Below are 19,030 nucleotides of genomic sequence, written 5' to 3'. Positions count from 1 at the left end.
AATCGGTGTCACCCAAAAGAGTAAAATAAGTTTATTGAAACTGATGACAAGCCTGGGCATGTTAAGAGGCAACCATTGTGTGGACATAGTCTTAAGTTTAGCGGTCATGGGTGACAAATTTTTCGGGGGCAAATGCACTTTTTTTTTTAACTTTCTTGTCAAAATTTAGATAAGAACATCAATCTTCTTATCTAACGCTTGGCAAGAAAGCGAATTAATGTATTTCCCAAAATATCAAACTATTCCCAAAGTATCAAACTATTCCTTAAATATTTTTTTCAATCAGATTATCACATAAAACATAGCACATTCAGCACTGACAGAGACAAAACTCACCTGGCCTTTCTCAAATTTGTTCAGATTGTTTGACTTCCTGAGCCGTCGCTCCCCCGTGTCGCCAATCTCTCCATAGATGTTGATGTAAACGTTGGCATCAGTTCCAGCTCCCCACATAGTCCCAGTGAACACATGAACCTCATATGAGTTCACTGAAAGGAAAACACAGTGCTCATCATCAGTGACATTTGCATTTTGCCCAGTGCAACATTAATTAAAAATGTTACAATTAAAACATTAGCATGTATCTTTGGGTGCAAATAACAGTGGGTCAACAAAATACATTCATGCTCTACTAACCCTCCAGGTCTTCATTGTCTTCAGTCAGCAGCTCAACCACAATCTCCCCGTCCTCCTCATCCCTGGCCAGCCAGCGGTTACAGGGGAAAGTGAATGTCTCCACCACTTCCTGCAGCTCCTCAACTATCTCCACCTCCTCCTCTTCCTCCTTCTTCTTCTTTTTCTTGTCCTTCTTCTTGTCTTTCTTGGTGTCCTCCTTCTTCACCTCAATTTGCACCATAGCCATCGTCAGCCGCTTGATGTCCACTGTCTCCAGGAACCAGCCGTCTCCGACACCCTTACCGTCATGGCAGATGCGTATCTTGTAGATCTTACCAACATCCTGAGCCTCAATCTGGGTTGTAGATATGAAACTGCGGTAAAACCAAGAACTTAAATCTCCAACAGACATTGACATAACACAACACAGCCTTTATACAGACCTTGAAGATCTCAGTGGTGCCACGTTCAAAATTGTTGGAGCGATTCGCTAGAGTGAGAACTTCAGTTTTTCCTTCCTCCCCATAGATCTGACAGAAGACATTGGCATTGGTGCCAGCTGCACGCACATTCCCTGTGACCACTGTTACTTCATAGTTGATCACTGTTATAGAAGTTGATAAGACAACAGGGAGTTTATGTGGAGCAGAGCAATATACTTCAACTCATAATCACTGTTCACAATCACTGTGTTTAAAATGATGAATTCTGACTGCACAGTACTTTTATGTTGTTGTTATTTACATTGTTCAATATCCAGGACCTCGCTGGGATAGATCTCCACCTCCACTTTCCCATCAGCCTCGTCTTTGCAGAGCCAGCGGTGGCTCGGGAACATGTACTGCATCCCATGAACTGGCACAGAGATCTGCACGCTGTCCAGAAACCATCCGGCTCGCAGGCCCTCGTTGGTGTGACCAATCAGGAGACGGCTGACCTGTAAGCACAGTGGACATGGATGAAACAGAATTAGAAAAAATAAAATATCTGCTCTCTGCGAAGTGCATATATTTCTAAAGAACTTGCCTTTCCGATGTCAAAGGTCTCAATGGTAAAGATGTCGGTGCGTCCTGTCTCAAAGTAGTTCCTGAGGTCATTGTCAGAGACCGCTAGAATAATCTTGTTGGTATCACCCTTCTCCCCATACAGTTTGACGAACACCTTGGAGTCAGAGCTGGCCCCGTTCACACTGCCCGTCTTGATTGCTATGTGGTAGCTGACATCTGAAATTAGGCACATTAATTTATATAAGCATTTAAAAGATATGTTGGAAAATGCAGATATTTCAAAATTATTTGTTTTTGTGCAGGTAATATACATTTTTGCACATAAAGGGTGTTCCAAGACAAATTTGACCCATATCTATTCAAAGGGATTTTAAAGTCACTAGAGAAGGTCAAAACAAGGAAAAGAGTGCTTCTAGTGAATCTTGAAACAGTGGAACTACAGATCGGCATGTGTGTGTATTCCTGCCAGGGTTCCCACCAGGCAGGCTCATGTAGACCTTTGAGGTGTTATGGGGGAATATTGAAACAGTGAAAGAGTAACACTGTGCATAGACATCTGTAACAGGTTCACTGTCTTCGTGACTATTTTTCATGTTTTTCACCTGCCTGATCTCCATCTCTCCTCTCATTGCAGATCCTGCCACACCCATCTGCCCTGCAATCACCTCATTCCCCTCACCTGAGTTTCCCCACCCATCTTCTCACCTGGATCCCATTAGGCTCATCAGTCACTCCTTATATATACTGGTCCACATTCACATGCTCCTTGCCTTGTTTGTCTAGTGTGATTGTCTAGCTTTCCAGCATTTCTACCTATTTGCTTGCCTGTTACCTGGTCTTGAGATTTGCCTAGTCCCTTGGAGTTGTCTGCCTGTCTGCCTGGTTTGTGACCCCTGCTTGATTTTGTTGACTGATTAAAGAATATTGGACTCTGCTCCTGTCTCTGAGGTCGTGCTTTTGGGTTCTGAGGTTCTGAGTCGTTACATCATCATATATGGTGTACATACAGTAGGGACAAAGGGTCACACGGTGCCTTGACACTGTTGCAGCATCCGCACCTGCAAACAAGCCTATACAAAGTCACAAATCAAACCCATCAATTCCCAGGCATCCAACATAGTGGTTGCCCAATATAGTTCTCCCTATAGTGGAGGGCAGCTTTCATAGGACTATGAAAGGTACCTGAGCCCCTATTTTATAGATTTGGTGAAGTGATTTGGTGGATCTGTTATTCCAAGATTAAAAATGAGGAAGTGAGTTGCAGAGAACATATTAGAGGAGGACAACATGGAGGAAAGGCCCTTGTGACTTCTCTCATGCAAAGGCGCCAGCCCCACCAACCACAGCACCACAGTAGTCTGAATCTTGTTGTGATCAATCTGCAGTCCCACAGTTTATTGTCATAAGGTTTAAATTTGCAAACCAGTTTGTTGTTTTGTTTTATTACTAACACTGACACTCAATGCAGAGTTGATTGTGTAGTTTGACAGAAAAGGAGGGCATGTGGTTTGTGAGCAATGTTGATTGATGGTTTTAATGGTCATAATGAAACCTACCATTCAAAAATGTTGTTGCATCCTTCACTTTTAATATAATTCATAGAAATAATTATGGCTGTTGTGTCCTCCTGTTTTAGATAACATGAGGTCATAATATAGTATGATTATTAAAGTATTTTCTCTAAAAACAAATGGTGTCAGACTTAAAGAAGTCACATCTCTGCTCTCTGAAGCATTACTGAAGGATTAATCACCTGTTTACTAATGACTGATAACATATATATATATAGATGTAAAATACATTTGTGGTGCAAAATTTGGTATAGGGACTAATTATAAAGGGCCGGGTCAAAGATGACCCACTCCATACTATCAAAGGTCAGAATATGAACAGTATGTAAGGGTTGAAATGTTCTTTATGCACTCACTAAAGAGACGCAGGCCATCTCCAGCTGGAACTAACTCACGGACAATCTGCCCATCGTCCTCATTACGGTCCAACCACCTAAAAGAAAACACACAGAAACACACTAATTTAATCCTAAATCAGTAAAAATAGGATCAGAACAACTCTCCCATCCCTTAAACCTCTCTAAAAATTTAAAGATAAAGACATATATAGAAATATATAAATTATTTAAATTTAAAAATAAAACGTTACTGTGCTGCCAGAATGGTGTCGTGACACTGACAGAATCTCTTAAATTCAAGAAATCATTCTGGTAAAAAAAAAGAAGGCGACACATTTAGTTTACACAAGCTAATACACACAAAAAGAGAGCAAGGAATAGAGAAGAACAGGTGGGATAAAAAGATTAAAATACTGTACATTCAACCGAGGTATGCATTATAACTGTTACATTTGTAATTTTCATCTAAAGCTGTACACAGCACAAAACACTAAAACAAGAATGCAGCTGTATGTATGTTCTGTGTTGTTTTTGCAAAGGAAGCTAACAAACCTTTCCCTTTTAACAGGACAGACAGACAGGAAGAGGCTTTTTTCCAAACGTAACTCTGCACCTCTGCCTTGTGGTTTGGCTCCAGTTACTGCAGAGAAAAGCTGGCTAACCACTGTGCATTTAGTGCCTATTTGTAATGGCAAACTCATCCATCACCTGCCTAACTACTTGAACACACGCCACTAGACAACTAGTAAATGTAGGCATGGCCAATTCACAGCACTCATGAGGCTTTTAGGACCGTTTGGACAATTTTGTCCAGATGGTTGGTGTTTTGATGGGTTTTAGACTAAAAGAATAAATAGGGAAATTCACTAAAAACACAAAAAATGAAGGCTATATAATTTTTATACATAAAACATTTCCTCAGTTAAAGGAGCAGATATTTTGGGAATTTGCTTTCCTGCTGATTGAGTTAGATGAGCAGATCAATGCTGCTTTCATGTCTTTATGATAATTATGAAGCCAAAGCAAGCAGGTGGTCACCATGACGATGACTACAGGCTCTGCCCAGCCAATAATCCCATGCAAAACCACAACTTCTTGTTTTTATGCTTCAGTTGTTGTACGCATGATGACAAAGAAAGATATAACATGTTATTTAGTGAGCTTTATAAGTGCTGGCAGGTGAATTCTTTTATGTTTGGACAGAGCCAGGCTAGCTTTCCTTTCCCCTTGTTTCCAGTTTTTATGCTAAGCTAAGCTAACTGCTTCCTGACTTTATATTTACTGTGGTATTGATATTATCATCTAACTCTCAGCAAGAAAGTGACAAAGCTTATTTCCCAAGATGTCTAACTATTCTTTTAGGTCATGTGTTATGTATTATTGCCTTACCTATAACAGGGGAACTCAGTGGCCGAACTCTCTGGCTGGCCCTCCTCTCTGACCATCACCTTATCAAGAAACCAACCACAACCTCCACCGCGGCCATCATGACCTACACGCACTCTACGCACCTGGCCCAAGGACACGGACTCGATGAGAAACTCGTCATGCTAAGAGAAAAGAAAGAAAGAAAACTGGTTAAAGATGCTTGCGTTGCCTTTCCTAAACAATATTTATTTATTGTCTGTGTATTAATAACGCTCTTACATTGCCCTTTTCAAATTTGTTGACATTGTTTTTGCTCATGATCATGAGTCGCTCCCCTGTGTCACCCAGGTCACCAATAATATTAAGGAACACACTGGCATCAGTGCCACTGCCACTGACGTTACCGGTGCAGATGGTGACACGATACTTTATCACTGAGGAAAAAAACAGTGACAGACACTCACATCATATGACAAAAAGTAATCATATTCTCTCACTCATATACTCTCATGATCATTTTCAAGGTTGCTGACTATATTGACTCTTGAAGGAATAATTCTGTGTGTTAAGTATGAAATTGGAGCCAGAAGACAATTAGCTAGCATAAAGACAGGAAACAGGGGAAACAACTAACCTGGGTCTCTCCAAAGTTCAAAAATGCAACTTCCAACACCTCTAAAGCTCACTAATGAACTCTTTATAATTCATTTGTTAAATCCATACAAAAACATGTAAAAATGTAATGTAATGTAAAAAAAATTGGATAAAGCCAGGCTATAGTAGTTTCACCCTTCCTCCAGTTTTTAAAGGACCTGTGTGCAGGCTTTAGGCCCATCTAGTGGTGAGGTTCCAGATTGCAACCAACTGAATACCTCCACTTCCAATTGTGTAGGAGAACCTACAGACGCTGCAAAAACGCTAAAGGCCCTCTCTAGAGCCAGTGTTTGGTTTGTCAGTTCTGGGCTACTGTAGAAACATGGCGGTGCAACATGGCAGACTCCGTGGAAGAGTACCTGCTCTCTATGTAGATATAAAGAGCTCATTAAAGATAACAAAAACACAACAATTCTTATTTTCAGGTGATTATACACTGATTAAAACATACTTATGAATATTATATTCTATTTCAGCCAAGTCCGTTCCACTAGATGCCACTAAATTCTACAGACTGCACCTTTAAATGGTAAATGGCTGCATTTATATAGCACTTTTGTCCAAAGCTTTACAGTTTTTTTTGGCACTAATCATATGTGCTGATTTACCCATTCACACTCACACGTTGATGGCAGCAAGCTACCATGCATGGGGCAATTTTGGGTTCAGTATCTTGCCCAAGGACACTCCGATATGTGGCCAGGAGGGGGAGATTGAATGACCAACTGTTAGTGGACACCCCACTCTACCTCATGAGCCACAGCCAAGTCCCCAGGAAGTGCACCAATTTGACATAGTGCCCAAACTGTGCAATTACAACTTCCAGGTCTCATTTATTTTACATCCATGACCACAGCATATAACCTAGTTTATACTAACCTAGGTAATGTGCAACAATTTCTTAGCCGGGTGCAGTGACTTCTAAGCTAAGCTAATTGTCTCCCGGCTAGCTCTTACTTTATGTACAACATGAGGACGGTATCAATCTTCTCATCTAACACAGCAAGAAAGGAAAGTGTGAAACTATTTCATTAACATAGAGTCTGGGTATCTGCACTGACTGTTGGTTCACTTTATATCCTCTGTGTGTGTGTCTTACAGGGCAGCGGCTCATCAATGAGCGCTCCAGTCGCTGGCAGCTCTCTGGTGATCTCATTGTCATCTTCATTGATGTCCAGCCAACGACCGCATTCAAAAGAATATTTCTCCATCGTCAGGGTCTTCAGCAAAGTGACCTGCGAAAAGTCACACCCTCAAGTGTCATCATATATTATGTGTATACAAATCTTCATCTTCATGTCTAGTTCATATACTTTTCAAACAAGCAGCAGGGATATTAAAATGCATTTTACAAGACAATTAAACAAGACTTGGCATTCTCACAAAGGCCAGCATGCTGATGTTTAGCAGATGTAATGTTTACCATGCTTATTTATCACGTTAGCATGCTTAATTAGCGCTAAATGCAGCTGTGTACAGCTGAGGCTGATGGGAATGTCATTAGTTTTGCAAGTATTTGGTCATAAACCAAAGCAATGGACAAATTCAAATTCAGACCTGAAGATGGCGCTGGATAAAAAGTTAAGGGATCATCAGAGTAATCACAAGTGGGATCCTGTGGGGAACATAAAGTTCTGCAACAAATTTCACAACAATCTATCCAATAATTAACATAACTTTTGTGTGTGAAACAATTTCCATTGGGTTAAATTTACACATTGTCCTTTTTCTCTGTTTCTGAGATCAGGTGCAAGATTAAACTCTAATTCAGTGTCTGACTCAGGGCTCCGAGGGGACACAATACAACAGATTTAACAGCTTACACTTACAGATCAAACAGACAGAGCAATGGGTCTCACCCTCGCTAAATGCCAGCCAGCGAATGGATGTCTCTTCTCATGCCAGATGCGCACTTTTAGCAGTCTTCCGATGTCTGGCATTTCAACCTACAGTGCATTCAAAAAGTAAAAAACAAGAGAAACTTTGAAAAGGATTTCTCTGAATATTTACATATGTTTCTTTACATATATCAACATACTAAATTGTGGAAGAAGGAAAAGGTCTTACCGAAAATTTATCAAGCTGGCCTTGTTCAAAACTGTCTGAGTTGTTTTCCAGTTTGATCTCATCGGACTTGCCATTCTCTCCATAGATCTGCAGAAACACCTGGGCATCTGTTCCTGCCCCCTTAACATCTGAGGTCCAAATCCACAAGGACCATGGGTACTCTGGAGAGAAAGAAGAGTAGTTTGTAAGAATTGAAATTACTCTTAATCAGCAATCAACTTGTTTTCAGCATGGGATATAATTCAGTAAAATGTGACTTAATTGAATTATTTTTCTGTAAATAGAATATGTGTGATTTCCTTTTCTTTCACTAGGTAGAGATCTGTGGGGAGAATGAAGCCACCCACTCTTTTGTTTCCTCTGCCTGAGAGAGACCATCTCATACAACTCCCTCTCAATCAGTCCATCCCCCTCATCTTCATCCAGCCACTTCCCGCACGGAAACGTCTGCTCAATGCCCGTGAATGGACAGTATATCACCACCTAGAAGGGAAATGGGTGCACGTTGGGTGAATGACACTTTGAGAATCACTCTGTTACCAGAAACAGATGTGAAGTACCTTTTCACAGTACCATCCGGCACCAACAGCTCCATTATCGTGTCCAATGGTGACCCTGCTGAGCGGGCTGATCACTTCACAAATCTCCACATTGAAAATGTCGATGAGACCTCGCTCGAAAGCACCGCCCTCCAGGAAGACTTTGCCGCTGTTTTTTAAGCCCTTGGAGCCATGCATGACCATGTGGATCTTTGAGTTGGTGCCTGCACCCCTCACATTTCCAGTCATCACTTGTACATTGTATATAATCCCTATGTAGATGCAGAAGCAACATTTAGATGCAAAACACATAAAACCACTAATTTATCACTGATTCAGATGGAATGATATGTGATTTTTTTCCTTATGCAATATAAATTATTTTATCCATAGGGGCAATATGCTCACCCATTGGTTTTACTGATCCAACCAATACATCTCTCTGTATTTTGCCATCATCTTCATCCATAGCAAACCAGCGAAAAACTGAAAACTCATACACTTCTTTATTCCCCATGTCATCAATTACCACCTGGACAGACACATAGCACGTACCAACATAAGTGTATGTACAGACAAGTGTCAATTTAAAGGAAAAATCTGGAGAAATTAGTGGAGAAATATGATAAATACAGATGTTTTCAAGTTTTTTTTTAAAGCCAAATAGGACTGAAGCTGTGTTGGCAGCAACTAAGACATGTTTCCTTTTGTGCATGAGCATGAAACATGCATATGAATGTGTAGGAAGTACATGCCTTATCTAAAAACCATCCAGCTGATGAACCTCTGTTGTTGTGGCCAATGGTGATTTTCTTCAGCCTTCCCAAGTTTGGAGCCTCTATCGTAAACTTGTCCTCTGAGCCGCGTTCAAAGTTGTCTTTGTCACTGTCCAGTCGTCTCTCTCCTGTCAAAATACAAAAAAAAAGCATTTTGGTATGGGAATGAAACACACTGAAATCATAGTGAGGATATAATATTAGCTAAAAACAGCTACGTGGTCACAGTGTCAGTATCAGTGTCACCTGTGTCGCCATTCTCTCCAAAGATATTCAGGAAGACATCAGCATCAGTTCCACTTCCCTTCATGTCAGCGGTGAACACACTCACTATGTATTTATTCGCTGCAAAACAAATTATAATGCGAAGGGTGATTGATGTATGTAAACAACATACCAAAACCAATTTACTGCCTGGACAAGTTACATAATTATCACCACTCATAATTACCGGATGGACTTTTCTATTGTCCTTATGCAGGTTCCTTGCTAATCCACACTGAGACGGTTTCCAGGTTAAATATTCATAACCGTGTGTGTGTGTGTGTTGTGTTTGTTACAGCCATATTGTTGTGACCACTCCCTAACAGCACAGCCTGTCTTTCTCTGAGCCTCGGCTTCACGACGCTCTGCTTGACTGACTTCAGGTATCGAGATGTTAGATCACATTGCAACAGAGGGCACATGGGCTAGTTTACCTGAGGATTACACTCGGATGGAATTCAATTACAACCTGAAACATTAGGAAGATCTGTGGGCTATCATGCGCCAGACAGACGGCACTGATAGCAGCAAGTTTGTAAAAAAAAAGTGTTTTGTCTGGTATTGATGGTGCCCAGATTTTAAAATACCTATCTACATGGTTCCATTAATTCGATGAATACTAAGATAATTTATGGTGCAAAATTAAATTTGTAAAAAACAGTAGTTCACTAAATATTATAGTGTCAAATATGAGGTGAGGTGATAGGTGGAAATGTCTTCCTACACTTAAAGTCCATACTTATCATCTGTAATCAACAAAATGAAGAATATTGTCACTTAAGCTTGAGTACCAAATCATTTGCCAGCTTTTTTGGGCAATTTAAAATTCAGCTGCAATCACTTTTTTGCAGTCAAAAATCATGTCAAAGTCATTTTTAAAGTAGTTGTTAATATTTCTATGATTGAAATGAAGAAAAAAAAAGGCTTTGCACGCATCAGTAATAATCCTTTTTCACTCTGAATGGGGGTGTGTGATTGACAGAGAGGTCAACAGAAACGGAGAGATAAGGGCACCGGTATTTAAACTTGATCTTCATATTTGCAACAGGCAAGTTTTTAAGCTGTTCAATATGCTGCGGCTGACTGGCTACTTAGTTATTTAGCCTGCAAACTTACATTAACAGTGCACTTTTACCCTTTGAATGTTTGTTTGGTTGCTCATTCAGTAAGTTACAATGCAGGAAAAGACATGTCCATGTTTGTAGTTCAGATGGAGACATTATCTAAAATCTAATGTGGGTTGTTGTTCAAAAACTGTGGCTCTTGTTTGGCAGGCTAATCTGGCCGTATAAGGTGATGTTACTGATTGCAAATATGGCTTAAAATTAAACAATTTGATTGGCTCTATGGAAAGAAGTTTTCTTCATCTTTTGGGTACTGTTTTTTTTTTTCTCAAAGTCGAGCAAAGGACATGATTTACAGAGCAGATCTGTGTTCTGTTACAGAAAGACAAATAAGCATTATAATTTCAGTTGGACTATATTTATGTGGTTAAATTCCCGTAAAAGTGAAGGCGTTTGGAATTGTATTCCACTGTTATTTTGTTTTAACCTTGGTGAACCTTTGTTTCTGTTTTGTGTTATGAATTTGTCCTAGAGTGACCTACATTTTGGGACGTCCATGGGGTTCAAGCTGCCCAGCAGGTCCCTGACAAACAAGTTGTCACCCTCCTCTCGACTCAGCCAGTTGTTGCAGGCGAAATAGAAGCGCAGATGGGGCCGGTTCATGTCAGTCACCACCACCCTGTCCAAGAACCAGCTGGCATTCATCCCTGTGTTGTCATGCTCGATCCTGGGGAAATCAAAATAGTTTCATAATGTGACATGAATTCACCTAGCAGGTAATCATAACATAGCACATGCGCAAATCCTTTTTTTTTTGAGTTTGTTTTAATTCTTGCATTGATAAATAACAAAACGTTAAGAAGAGATGCAGGTGCTATTTGTCCTCAAGCGTTGCGGTTCAGACACATCAGAAATATGAGGACTGACTACGAATAACATACATGAATAATGCACTCAATTTATGAATAACTGCCATATCAACAGCACATCTGGTTAATTCTGCTGCAGGATGATATAGCTGCAGTTTAATATGAGCTGAAAAGTCTCCATTCTCCAACATTACTAGCCTTAGTATCCCTCTGCTTGATATTATATCTGTTGGTGAGTATTATCTATATTGGTGAGTATTATTTAAGTAAAATAGGAATCTAAAACTATTTCTTATGGATTGACCTCTCTGTCAGTGTCTAGTACAACAAAATTTTACAGACATAAAAGTTCATTCTCGACCTTGTAAAGAGCAGTTTGATAAAACAACCCCAAATCCAGATCCACTTACTGGCTTATTATGAGATAACACCCATATCTCACAGTCTTCATCCACAGATGGATTGTGCACAGTTGTTTGTTTGTTAGTACAACAGATCCATCTCCATGACAGCTGAGCAAATTGTTCACTGATCAACATGGTGTGACACGTTTAGAAAATTTGAAACAAGAGGCTCTTGCGTTGGGATTGTTTTGTCAAATATTGTAGAACATACTGAGGAAAAAGAGCAACATAGTTCTACATTTTCTGAGCCATAGTGCAGCATGTCTACTTTCTGCAATCTGAGACTTTAAAATGCATCCTGCTGCCTCATGACACTGTTCACGTCTGGTGGCTGTGATGTAACTCCTCTGGAGTAAGACACTAACTCCCAACAACAGATGGGGCTTAACCTTCTGTCACTGGATGAAATCCTTTGATGGCCAGCACAGCTGGGAAAAAAGTGAGAAATATTCCTGTGTGATCCCCGTTTTAAGCTGCTGTTATCCTGTGTGAGGTATAACTATAAAGTATAAACTGTGAGCTGTCAGTGACCTGTAGCTGTGCATTATCAGTATCTCCTGCAGCAAAGCAAACGTCAAAGGCAAACGTCAAAGGGGCATTATAGTATATATATATATATATATATATATATAGGTTTTTACAGATCACAGTCAGCACAGTTTACCTCAGCTTCTTCAGAGGCCCCACGTAGTGTGTTTTGATACGGAAAACATCAGTCTTGTTCTTCTCAAATGCAGTTCGGCTTCTGTGAATTGAGGAAATGTGGAAAATGAATTTGGGAGATATGTAGCGTATGTGTGTGTGTGTGTGTGTGAGAGAGAGAGAGAGAGAGAGAGAGAGAGAGAGAGAGAGAGAGAGAGAGAGAGAGAGAGAGAAAGAGACATACAGATGCTCTATTTGATTGAGAGAGATTACAGGGGGTTGAAGAGACACAGTCGAGACAGACAGGAACTGAACTCTTGAACAGTAAATTACATCTCCTGACTGATCCGGCTTAGGGTACACTGGTGGTCTCATGGCAGTCGTATAATCTGAAACCTCCTAAACCTTGGCCACTTCAACGCTCCCTCCTCCCCCCCTCCTCTTCCACGTACTTCCACCCCTTACTGAGACGAACCGGGCCTGTGCGCACAGCAGACCCCCTCTGCCAAGCACAGTGAATCGGAGACCCTCTTTTCCATTAACAGAGAATACCTGGCTTTGTCTCTGACCCACATCTGCATCTGTTCTCCTCTCTCTTCAATGCTCAACCCACGGACAAGGCCAAGGCTCACATAATTGAGGTGCACAGTGCCATATACTGTAAAAAAACTGCCAAGAATTAAATACTGTCTGGCACACATGAATACATGCCCTCATTCTCTGTTTCTGTCTAAAATCACCTTTGGGAAATGAGGAAAAGCAAACCAATGCAAACTTTGGAATTCATGCAATTTGGATGTTTTGTAATTACACTGAATTTCCAAAGAGTTGCATCTTTAATCTGCCTCGATCGTTCAATCGGGCAAATATGCTAGAATCCATAGCAACCCTCCCTCACCTGTATCATGTTGTAAAGTTCGAATCGATCATTACACAATACAGGCAGGACCTGATATATATCGGAGTAAGGTGAAACTCCTTACTATGCGCTGTGTTTATTATATGTCAAAACTCATCAACGTCCATGTATGGTACTTCCTCAGCTGAGCAACCCGACAGTCACACAGCATGGAGATACTGAATACATGGCATGTTGATGCTGTCTAAAGTGGATGAATGAGACCAACACAAGGTGTGGGTGACACGGTCCAGTGTGGCTCACAATAAGTTGGTATATCCTATACGCTGCACAGGTAACCCTATCTGTCAATCAAAGCGTGCAGAGATAAAGGGAGCCTGCTGCTGATAAGATCCCCTGAGAGTCATTTGATCATCCACAGAAATGACATCGTGGTCTTCTTTCATTTGCCTCTGAATGGAAAAGAAGACCGGCCATGCCACATAGTTCCTCCTTACTCCAGATATTCTGTGTCCGACACTTTATACGACTGTATAGAAGAGAGATTCCTGCACCATAACCCGACCTCTGCTATAAACAGGATTTTCAATTTCATATCAGGTCAATATGGTTTTGTCAAACAGGTTAATGAGATTCTTGGTGTGCAGATTGAGTCTACAGGCATCAGGTTAATGCTGAATGCTCTCACATACAGTGTTATATGCACAATACAACCCAACACAAGGACAGAATCATAACCATTCTTTATCAGGTTGAATATATTATACCTCTTTTCTGTGCTGAAAGATCAAAGGAATAGAAAACATTAACAGTTAATAACTGACACAGAAAAAGAATATTGTTCTTGCGTTTAAGTATCTAAACTTCTGATTATACGAAATGAAACAGGATGAAATCCAATTGACTCAAAGCTACAATATTACATTTAAAGCTTGATATAAAAAGTATTGAAAGAATCAGAGCAGAGAGATTTATTGAGGGTCTTAAAGAGTCTTCCTTATTAAAACTCACTTGCTTGCCAGGTGAACCTTGGGTGTGACGCCAAAGTCTCCAAAAAGAGTAACAAACACATTAGCATCAGTCCCAGCTCCCTTTACATCACCAGTGACAGTGACCACCTCATACACTGGAAGAAAGAGGAAAATAGAAATTACAAAGAGAAGGAGAGATGAAAATGTGTGCCAACATCACAACAGAAATGCACAATCTCTTAATGGCGGGCTGGGAATCTGAAACATCTAATACTCAATCATCTCAAGAGTAAAAAGCTGAACAAAAGGACAAACCCAAAGTCACATTCTCAGACAGTGTCAAATAATCTATAAACATTAGGGAGCATTATGTTTCCTTCCATGCTCAGTTGCCAGGGAATTCAATGCGGCGAATCTGCAGCGAATCCATGTCTGGTGTAATGCACCAGTCAAGCCTCTCTCACATTTCACATATGTGTCTCTTCGTCTGACCAAGTCACCACGTTAATGGGAAGGTAAACTGGATGGCAACTTAGGAATCTGTAAATTCTGCTTGAGTTTGTGTCATCTTGGGTGTTTGTATATTGGGAATTTGCACTTTTAGTTTACAGAGGTAATTCTTGCTTTTGGTCTGTAGCTATAGGCTGATCTTCGTATTTAGTCAGTAACTTTTCATTTAATTTTTATTACCATGAATCCCAGCAGCTGACAATGACTCACCAAATAGTTTGTGATCTCCATCATCTACACACAGAGTTAGCGTTTTGTTGGAGAGGCCTTTAAAAGTCACACCTGTGAAACTTCCTTTGTTTGAGTTACAGTAACAACATTAAATCTTCAGCAGGAGATTAGTCAGCTATTGGCTGTTGCCTGTGACTCAATAGCTTCGGCTTATACAATGGTAATTCTATAGTCCTGCTGCATTACTCTTCTCTCCTGTGGGGTTATGTAAGAACTGGAAGGTATGGGACACCCACACAAGCTATGGGACTTTACGTTGAACTTTATCTCTCTCTCTTTGTCACAGAAACAATGGAGGATAAAATGGTTTCCAGTCTTAACAGAGGAGGACTGTTTTAATGGCATAAAGAGTGTTAGACTTGGTTGCCTGTAGGGAAAGCAATGTTTTGCGTTAATGATAAGAGAAGTGGTGAACTAAATGAGTTAATACATTGGAATATGTGTAGATCAATTTAAAAAAAAACATCAAGGAAAGCATAAATGTATTATGATTATGATGTTGATTAATATTATTATCATATAGATATTATTGGTAATATAATAGTATAATAGTACGATGAGGTTTTCATACAGACGATGATGATGATTATTATTTTTTGCTATTACATGTGTTAAAATGAGAAGATGATGATATTGGTATCCCCCCCACATTTTAAACCATTACTATTATTATAATGTGCTGATTATTATTATTTTTTTCCCTTTTTTTTCTATTTACTTATTTTATTTACTGACTGGTTTGAATATTTATTTATCTATCTTCTGTTATGTTTAATTTCTCTGCATGATGGGCTCATCTCATACCGGGCGCAGGTGGCTGAGGGTGTCTTGACTGGTTTGGACAGCTTGGTGTCTGAGGGCTTATTCCCTGTTTATCCCCCCTTAAAATAGAAAGATGCTTCTCAGACCCCTCCTGTAGGGGTGGGGGCTGTTCTAAAGGGTATCTGACCTGCAACAGGCCAGCAACCTCCTACAGGTCTGGGAGCGAACTAAAGCAGGAGAGAGCAACGAGAGCAAGGAAGGGGGAGGAGGAGAGAAAGGGGAATATGGACTGACAAGCAAACAAACTATAAAAAGAAGTGTTTGGATAGGAGTGGAGAGGACGAGAGAGAAAAAAATTCTGTCCTGACTCATCCTAGTTTCACCCTGGCGCCTCTTCGTCCCTGGGACCCAACCAGAGATCCCCCCAACAGCAGCTTTCGTTTTACTCTTTCTTCTCTTTTGTCCCCTCTGCTCTCTCCCCTCTATATCGTTACACACAAACACACATAACACCCACACATGACACATAACACCTAACACTAGCACACACATACACACCACACATGCATCTAGTATTAAGCCAAAATTTTATTTATTTATTTTAATTTTTTATTATCTTGTTCATGTTGTTGTTTTCTTTGGGTTATTGTCTCTTTGCTTCTCCCGTTTGTACTGTCTCGTGTCATATGTGTTCTCATGTTTATCACTTATCTTGCACTATATAAAGGAAAAAAAGGAACAGGAAGTAGAGGATAAGTAAGATAAGAATGCTACAGAGAGACTGATTGCTTAAAAAACATCCAGGAGAGGAGAAAAGGAGAAGCAGAGGCCTGATAAAGAGTAATTTGACCAAAGGAACATAGAGATCTAATTAACAGTGAGCAGAGCCATTAAAAGCTGATTAAAGAGAAGGAGAGACACTTGATAAAAACAGATAGACACTGGCCTGGTAAGACTGAGACTTGATAAACTCCTTGGAGAGACAGACACAGACGTAACAAAGACGTGAACACAGACATGTATCACTGACACTGATGCTCAATAAGACTAAGTCAAACCCTAGTATATGGCTGGACCGTGTATGGTCAGTGTGTGAAACTGTGGTCAGTTTGTTACAGGGGTCATCAGTGGTAGTGTCTATAATGTGAATTCCTGGATATTAAGTGTTCATCTGCAATTTTCTGTAGTAGTCTCAGTAATATTTGCAGGTAAAGTGTACTGAAGTAACATGTCACATGACATGGTTAAGCTACGTTTAAGTCAAAAAAAAGTTATAAATGCAGTTGCAAGAACAATACTTTCCACTCACATCTTGGGATGTTTGATTTGAAAGAGAACTTATTTTAATTCTAATTATAGCTATTCTAATTACCGATTTGTTAACTGCCCCTGCTCTTTTCATCTGTTTCTCTCTGCGGATGTCTCTCGTTTTTCACTCAGTATTGAGTGTTTTGTCAGATGGTGATGGTTTTTTGGGGTGTTTTAACTCTGCTGCAGTTGAAATTGTAAATGAAAGTTCTGACAGCATTTTGGGTGCAAATTCAAGAGGCTTATCTCCATTACAGTTAAATCAAGTGCACCAGAGCAGCTGCCCCATACGATATAAGAGCCTACACGTGTCTCACGTTTTACCTGCAAGACTCATGTTTTAAATCTCGTGTTTTTCATCATTTGTGATGTGAAAATGTCAGAAATAAAAAGTTTGCATCCTGGTGTTAGTTCAGCTATCCTCCACTTCCATCATCTCGCGCCAATTCATTTTGAAAGAGCAACAGCCTCCAACACTTAGCCAGCTGATCAATGGTGTAACTTCATCACTCACTCAGGCACTTGGTCACTCACGGTCAACCACAGTTTTGGGGTGGGTCTGTGGCTGGTCCAGCCAACAATGATACTTACTACTCCTTTCATCATCTGCACTGCAGATGAGGAGCTAAAAGTACATTAAACTAAAGCAGTTCTTGTGTGGTAGAAGTGAAGATGGCGTAAAGACTGAAATGTCACATTTTTGGCACTTTTTCTGTCAACATGATGGGGAAAAAAGATACAGTGCTCTTTTATGTGTGTTGCACAATTTCCTCATTCAAAACTCCTTTGAATTCAGCTGAGTGCTGTACTTTATCAATGCTCCTTTATGGCAACTTTGTCTCCTCTAAATTACATTTATATGCTACTAATTTGTTTCGCCAAATAAGTTCAGGAAGGAAGAACTTTGATACTGGAGACTGGAGTTTTAGGTTTAGACAACAAAGACACTTTAGTTAAGGTTAAGGAAAAATTGTGGTTTCAGTTTAGCTTTAAAGTAAATACTTCCTGTCTTGTGCTGAAAGTCTGTCAAATTTTTAAATATTTACATGAGACCAGAATCTTTCCAGAACCTTAACAAAGTGCTGAGTGTCTAAACACAGTAATAAAATCATGTTTTATTATCACAACATCATGTTTTAGTTGTTACAAGCGGATATTGCCCAGGAGAGTTGTCAGGAAAACAAATGAAATATGTTGTCAATTAACATTTTGTGACTTGGCAGATGTTTATTAAAAACTTTTCCATGTTGTGTTGATTAAAAAAAAAAAAAATAGTTGTTTGTGGGCATCAGCAGTAACTCATGTAAATTACTGAGTCAGTGCTAAATTCACACAGTACAACTTTTGCGCATGTTACCAACCTCTTTAACATTTTAAATGATTTGAGCTTGGAGATTCATAGTAATGTAGCTTTTTCTAGAGATTTCAACTGCAAATGTGTTTGAAAGCTCACAAAAAGGTAGTAAGTAGACCTTTGAGATAAGATTTTCCAAATGATGATACAAACATTATTGATGACTTTCATTGGATGGTGGTCTAACTCAGCTCCAACACAGCTGAGCTACACAGAACTAATGTTGCATTAAAGTAATTTTACACCTGTAATCAGTAATTAGAAATTTATATCTTTTCTGTTCTGTATTGTCAGAATTTCCGGAATTGCCAAACCAACAATGAGCTGATTCTTCTCACAAGTATTGTGTGTGTATCCAAAACCTGATATATCTTATTCCTCTGTGCCGTAGACCTCCCTTGTCCAAAAACCATTAAAAACACATCAGTGAGCCATTCTGTTGCACTGGGTGACGTGTTCCTTGGCCCTGAAGCATATGGACATGTTTATTTGTTTCGAAACGGCTCCAAATAACAGTCATCATGTTTTCAGTCTTAGGAGAGTAGTTCTGTGTAAGACAGATGTCACTGAGCATGTGCAGGAACATGGTTCCATTTACAGAGCTTTGCTAGCTTGTTGTGCTACATATCACAACCTCTTCACTTTGTTACTGAAGTTCGATGTCAAGAAGTTGTGATACGTAGCACCACAAGCTAACGAAGCACTGTAACCCAGAACTGTATCTGCCTTCCACAGAACTACTCTTTGGAGACTGAAAACATTATTGTTGCTACTAGTCTTTGAGCCGTTTCTAAACAAACTAACATGCTCATACTGTTCAGGAATGACACAAGTGCAACGATGTGGCTCATTGCCAT

At 39.9% G+C, this 19,030-nt stretch overlaps 1 protein-coding gene across 3 annotated transcripts in view; it reads right to left on the bottom strand.

The window, feature by feature from the left end:
• Window positions 1-19,030, bottom strand: part of LOC122968856 (lipoxygenase homology domain-containing protein 1-like) — a 37,235-nt gene that overhangs the window by 13,532 nt on the left and 4,673 nt on the right. For 2 of the 3 annotated variants that reach the window (XM_044334358.1, XM_044334357.1), the window contains exons 3-21: window positions 14,049-14,163; window positions 12,201-12,281; window positions 10,806-10,990; window positions 9,182-9,280; window positions 8,915-9,063; window positions 8,568-8,691; window positions 8,181-8,431; window positions 7,968-8,103; window positions 7,621-7,781; window positions 7,413-7,499; window positions 6,653-6,788; window positions 5,179-5,333; window positions 4,921-5,081; window positions 3,550-3,626; window positions 1,642-1,838; window positions 1,360-1,552; window positions 1,059-1,219; window positions 637-970; window positions 337-488 (exon numbers count right to left, since the gene is read on the bottom strand). In XM_044334358.1, the coding sequence (XP_044190293.1) occupies window positions 337-488; window positions 637-970; window positions 1,059-1,219; window positions 1,360-1,552; window positions 1,642-1,838; window positions 3,550-3,626; window positions 4,921-5,081; window positions 5,179-5,333; window positions 6,653-6,788; window positions 7,413-7,499; window positions 7,621-7,781; window positions 7,968-8,103; window positions 8,181-8,431; window positions 8,568-8,691; window positions 8,915-9,063; window positions 9,182-9,280; window positions 10,806-10,990; window positions 12,201-12,281; window positions 14,049-14,163 (2,954 nt within the window). Of the gene's footprint in view, window positions 1-336; window positions 489-636; window positions 971-1,058; window positions 1,220-1,359; window positions 1,553-1,641; window positions 1,839-3,549; window positions 3,627-4,920; window positions 5,082-5,178; window positions 5,334-6,652; window positions 6,789-7,412; window positions 7,500-7,620; window positions 7,782-7,967; window positions 8,104-8,180; window positions 8,432-8,567; window positions 8,692-8,914; window positions 9,064-9,181; window positions 9,281-10,805; window positions 10,991-12,200; window positions 12,282-14,048; window positions 14,164-19,030 lie in introns of those variants that run through there. The other variant, XM_044334359.1, reaches the window with a different exon arrangement.

The sequence above is a fragment of the Thunnus albacares genome, chromosome 18 (assembly GCF_914725855.1).
Source record: "Thunnus albacares chromosome 18, fThuAlb1.1, whole genome shotgun sequence".
In the NCBI taxonomy this organism is placed as follows: Eukaryota; Metazoa; Chordata; class Actinopteri; order Scombriformes; family Scombridae; genus Thunnus; species Thunnus albacares.
The sequence above is the reverse complement of the archived record's forward strand: the minus strand, read 5'-3'. Positions and strand labels throughout refer to the sequence as shown.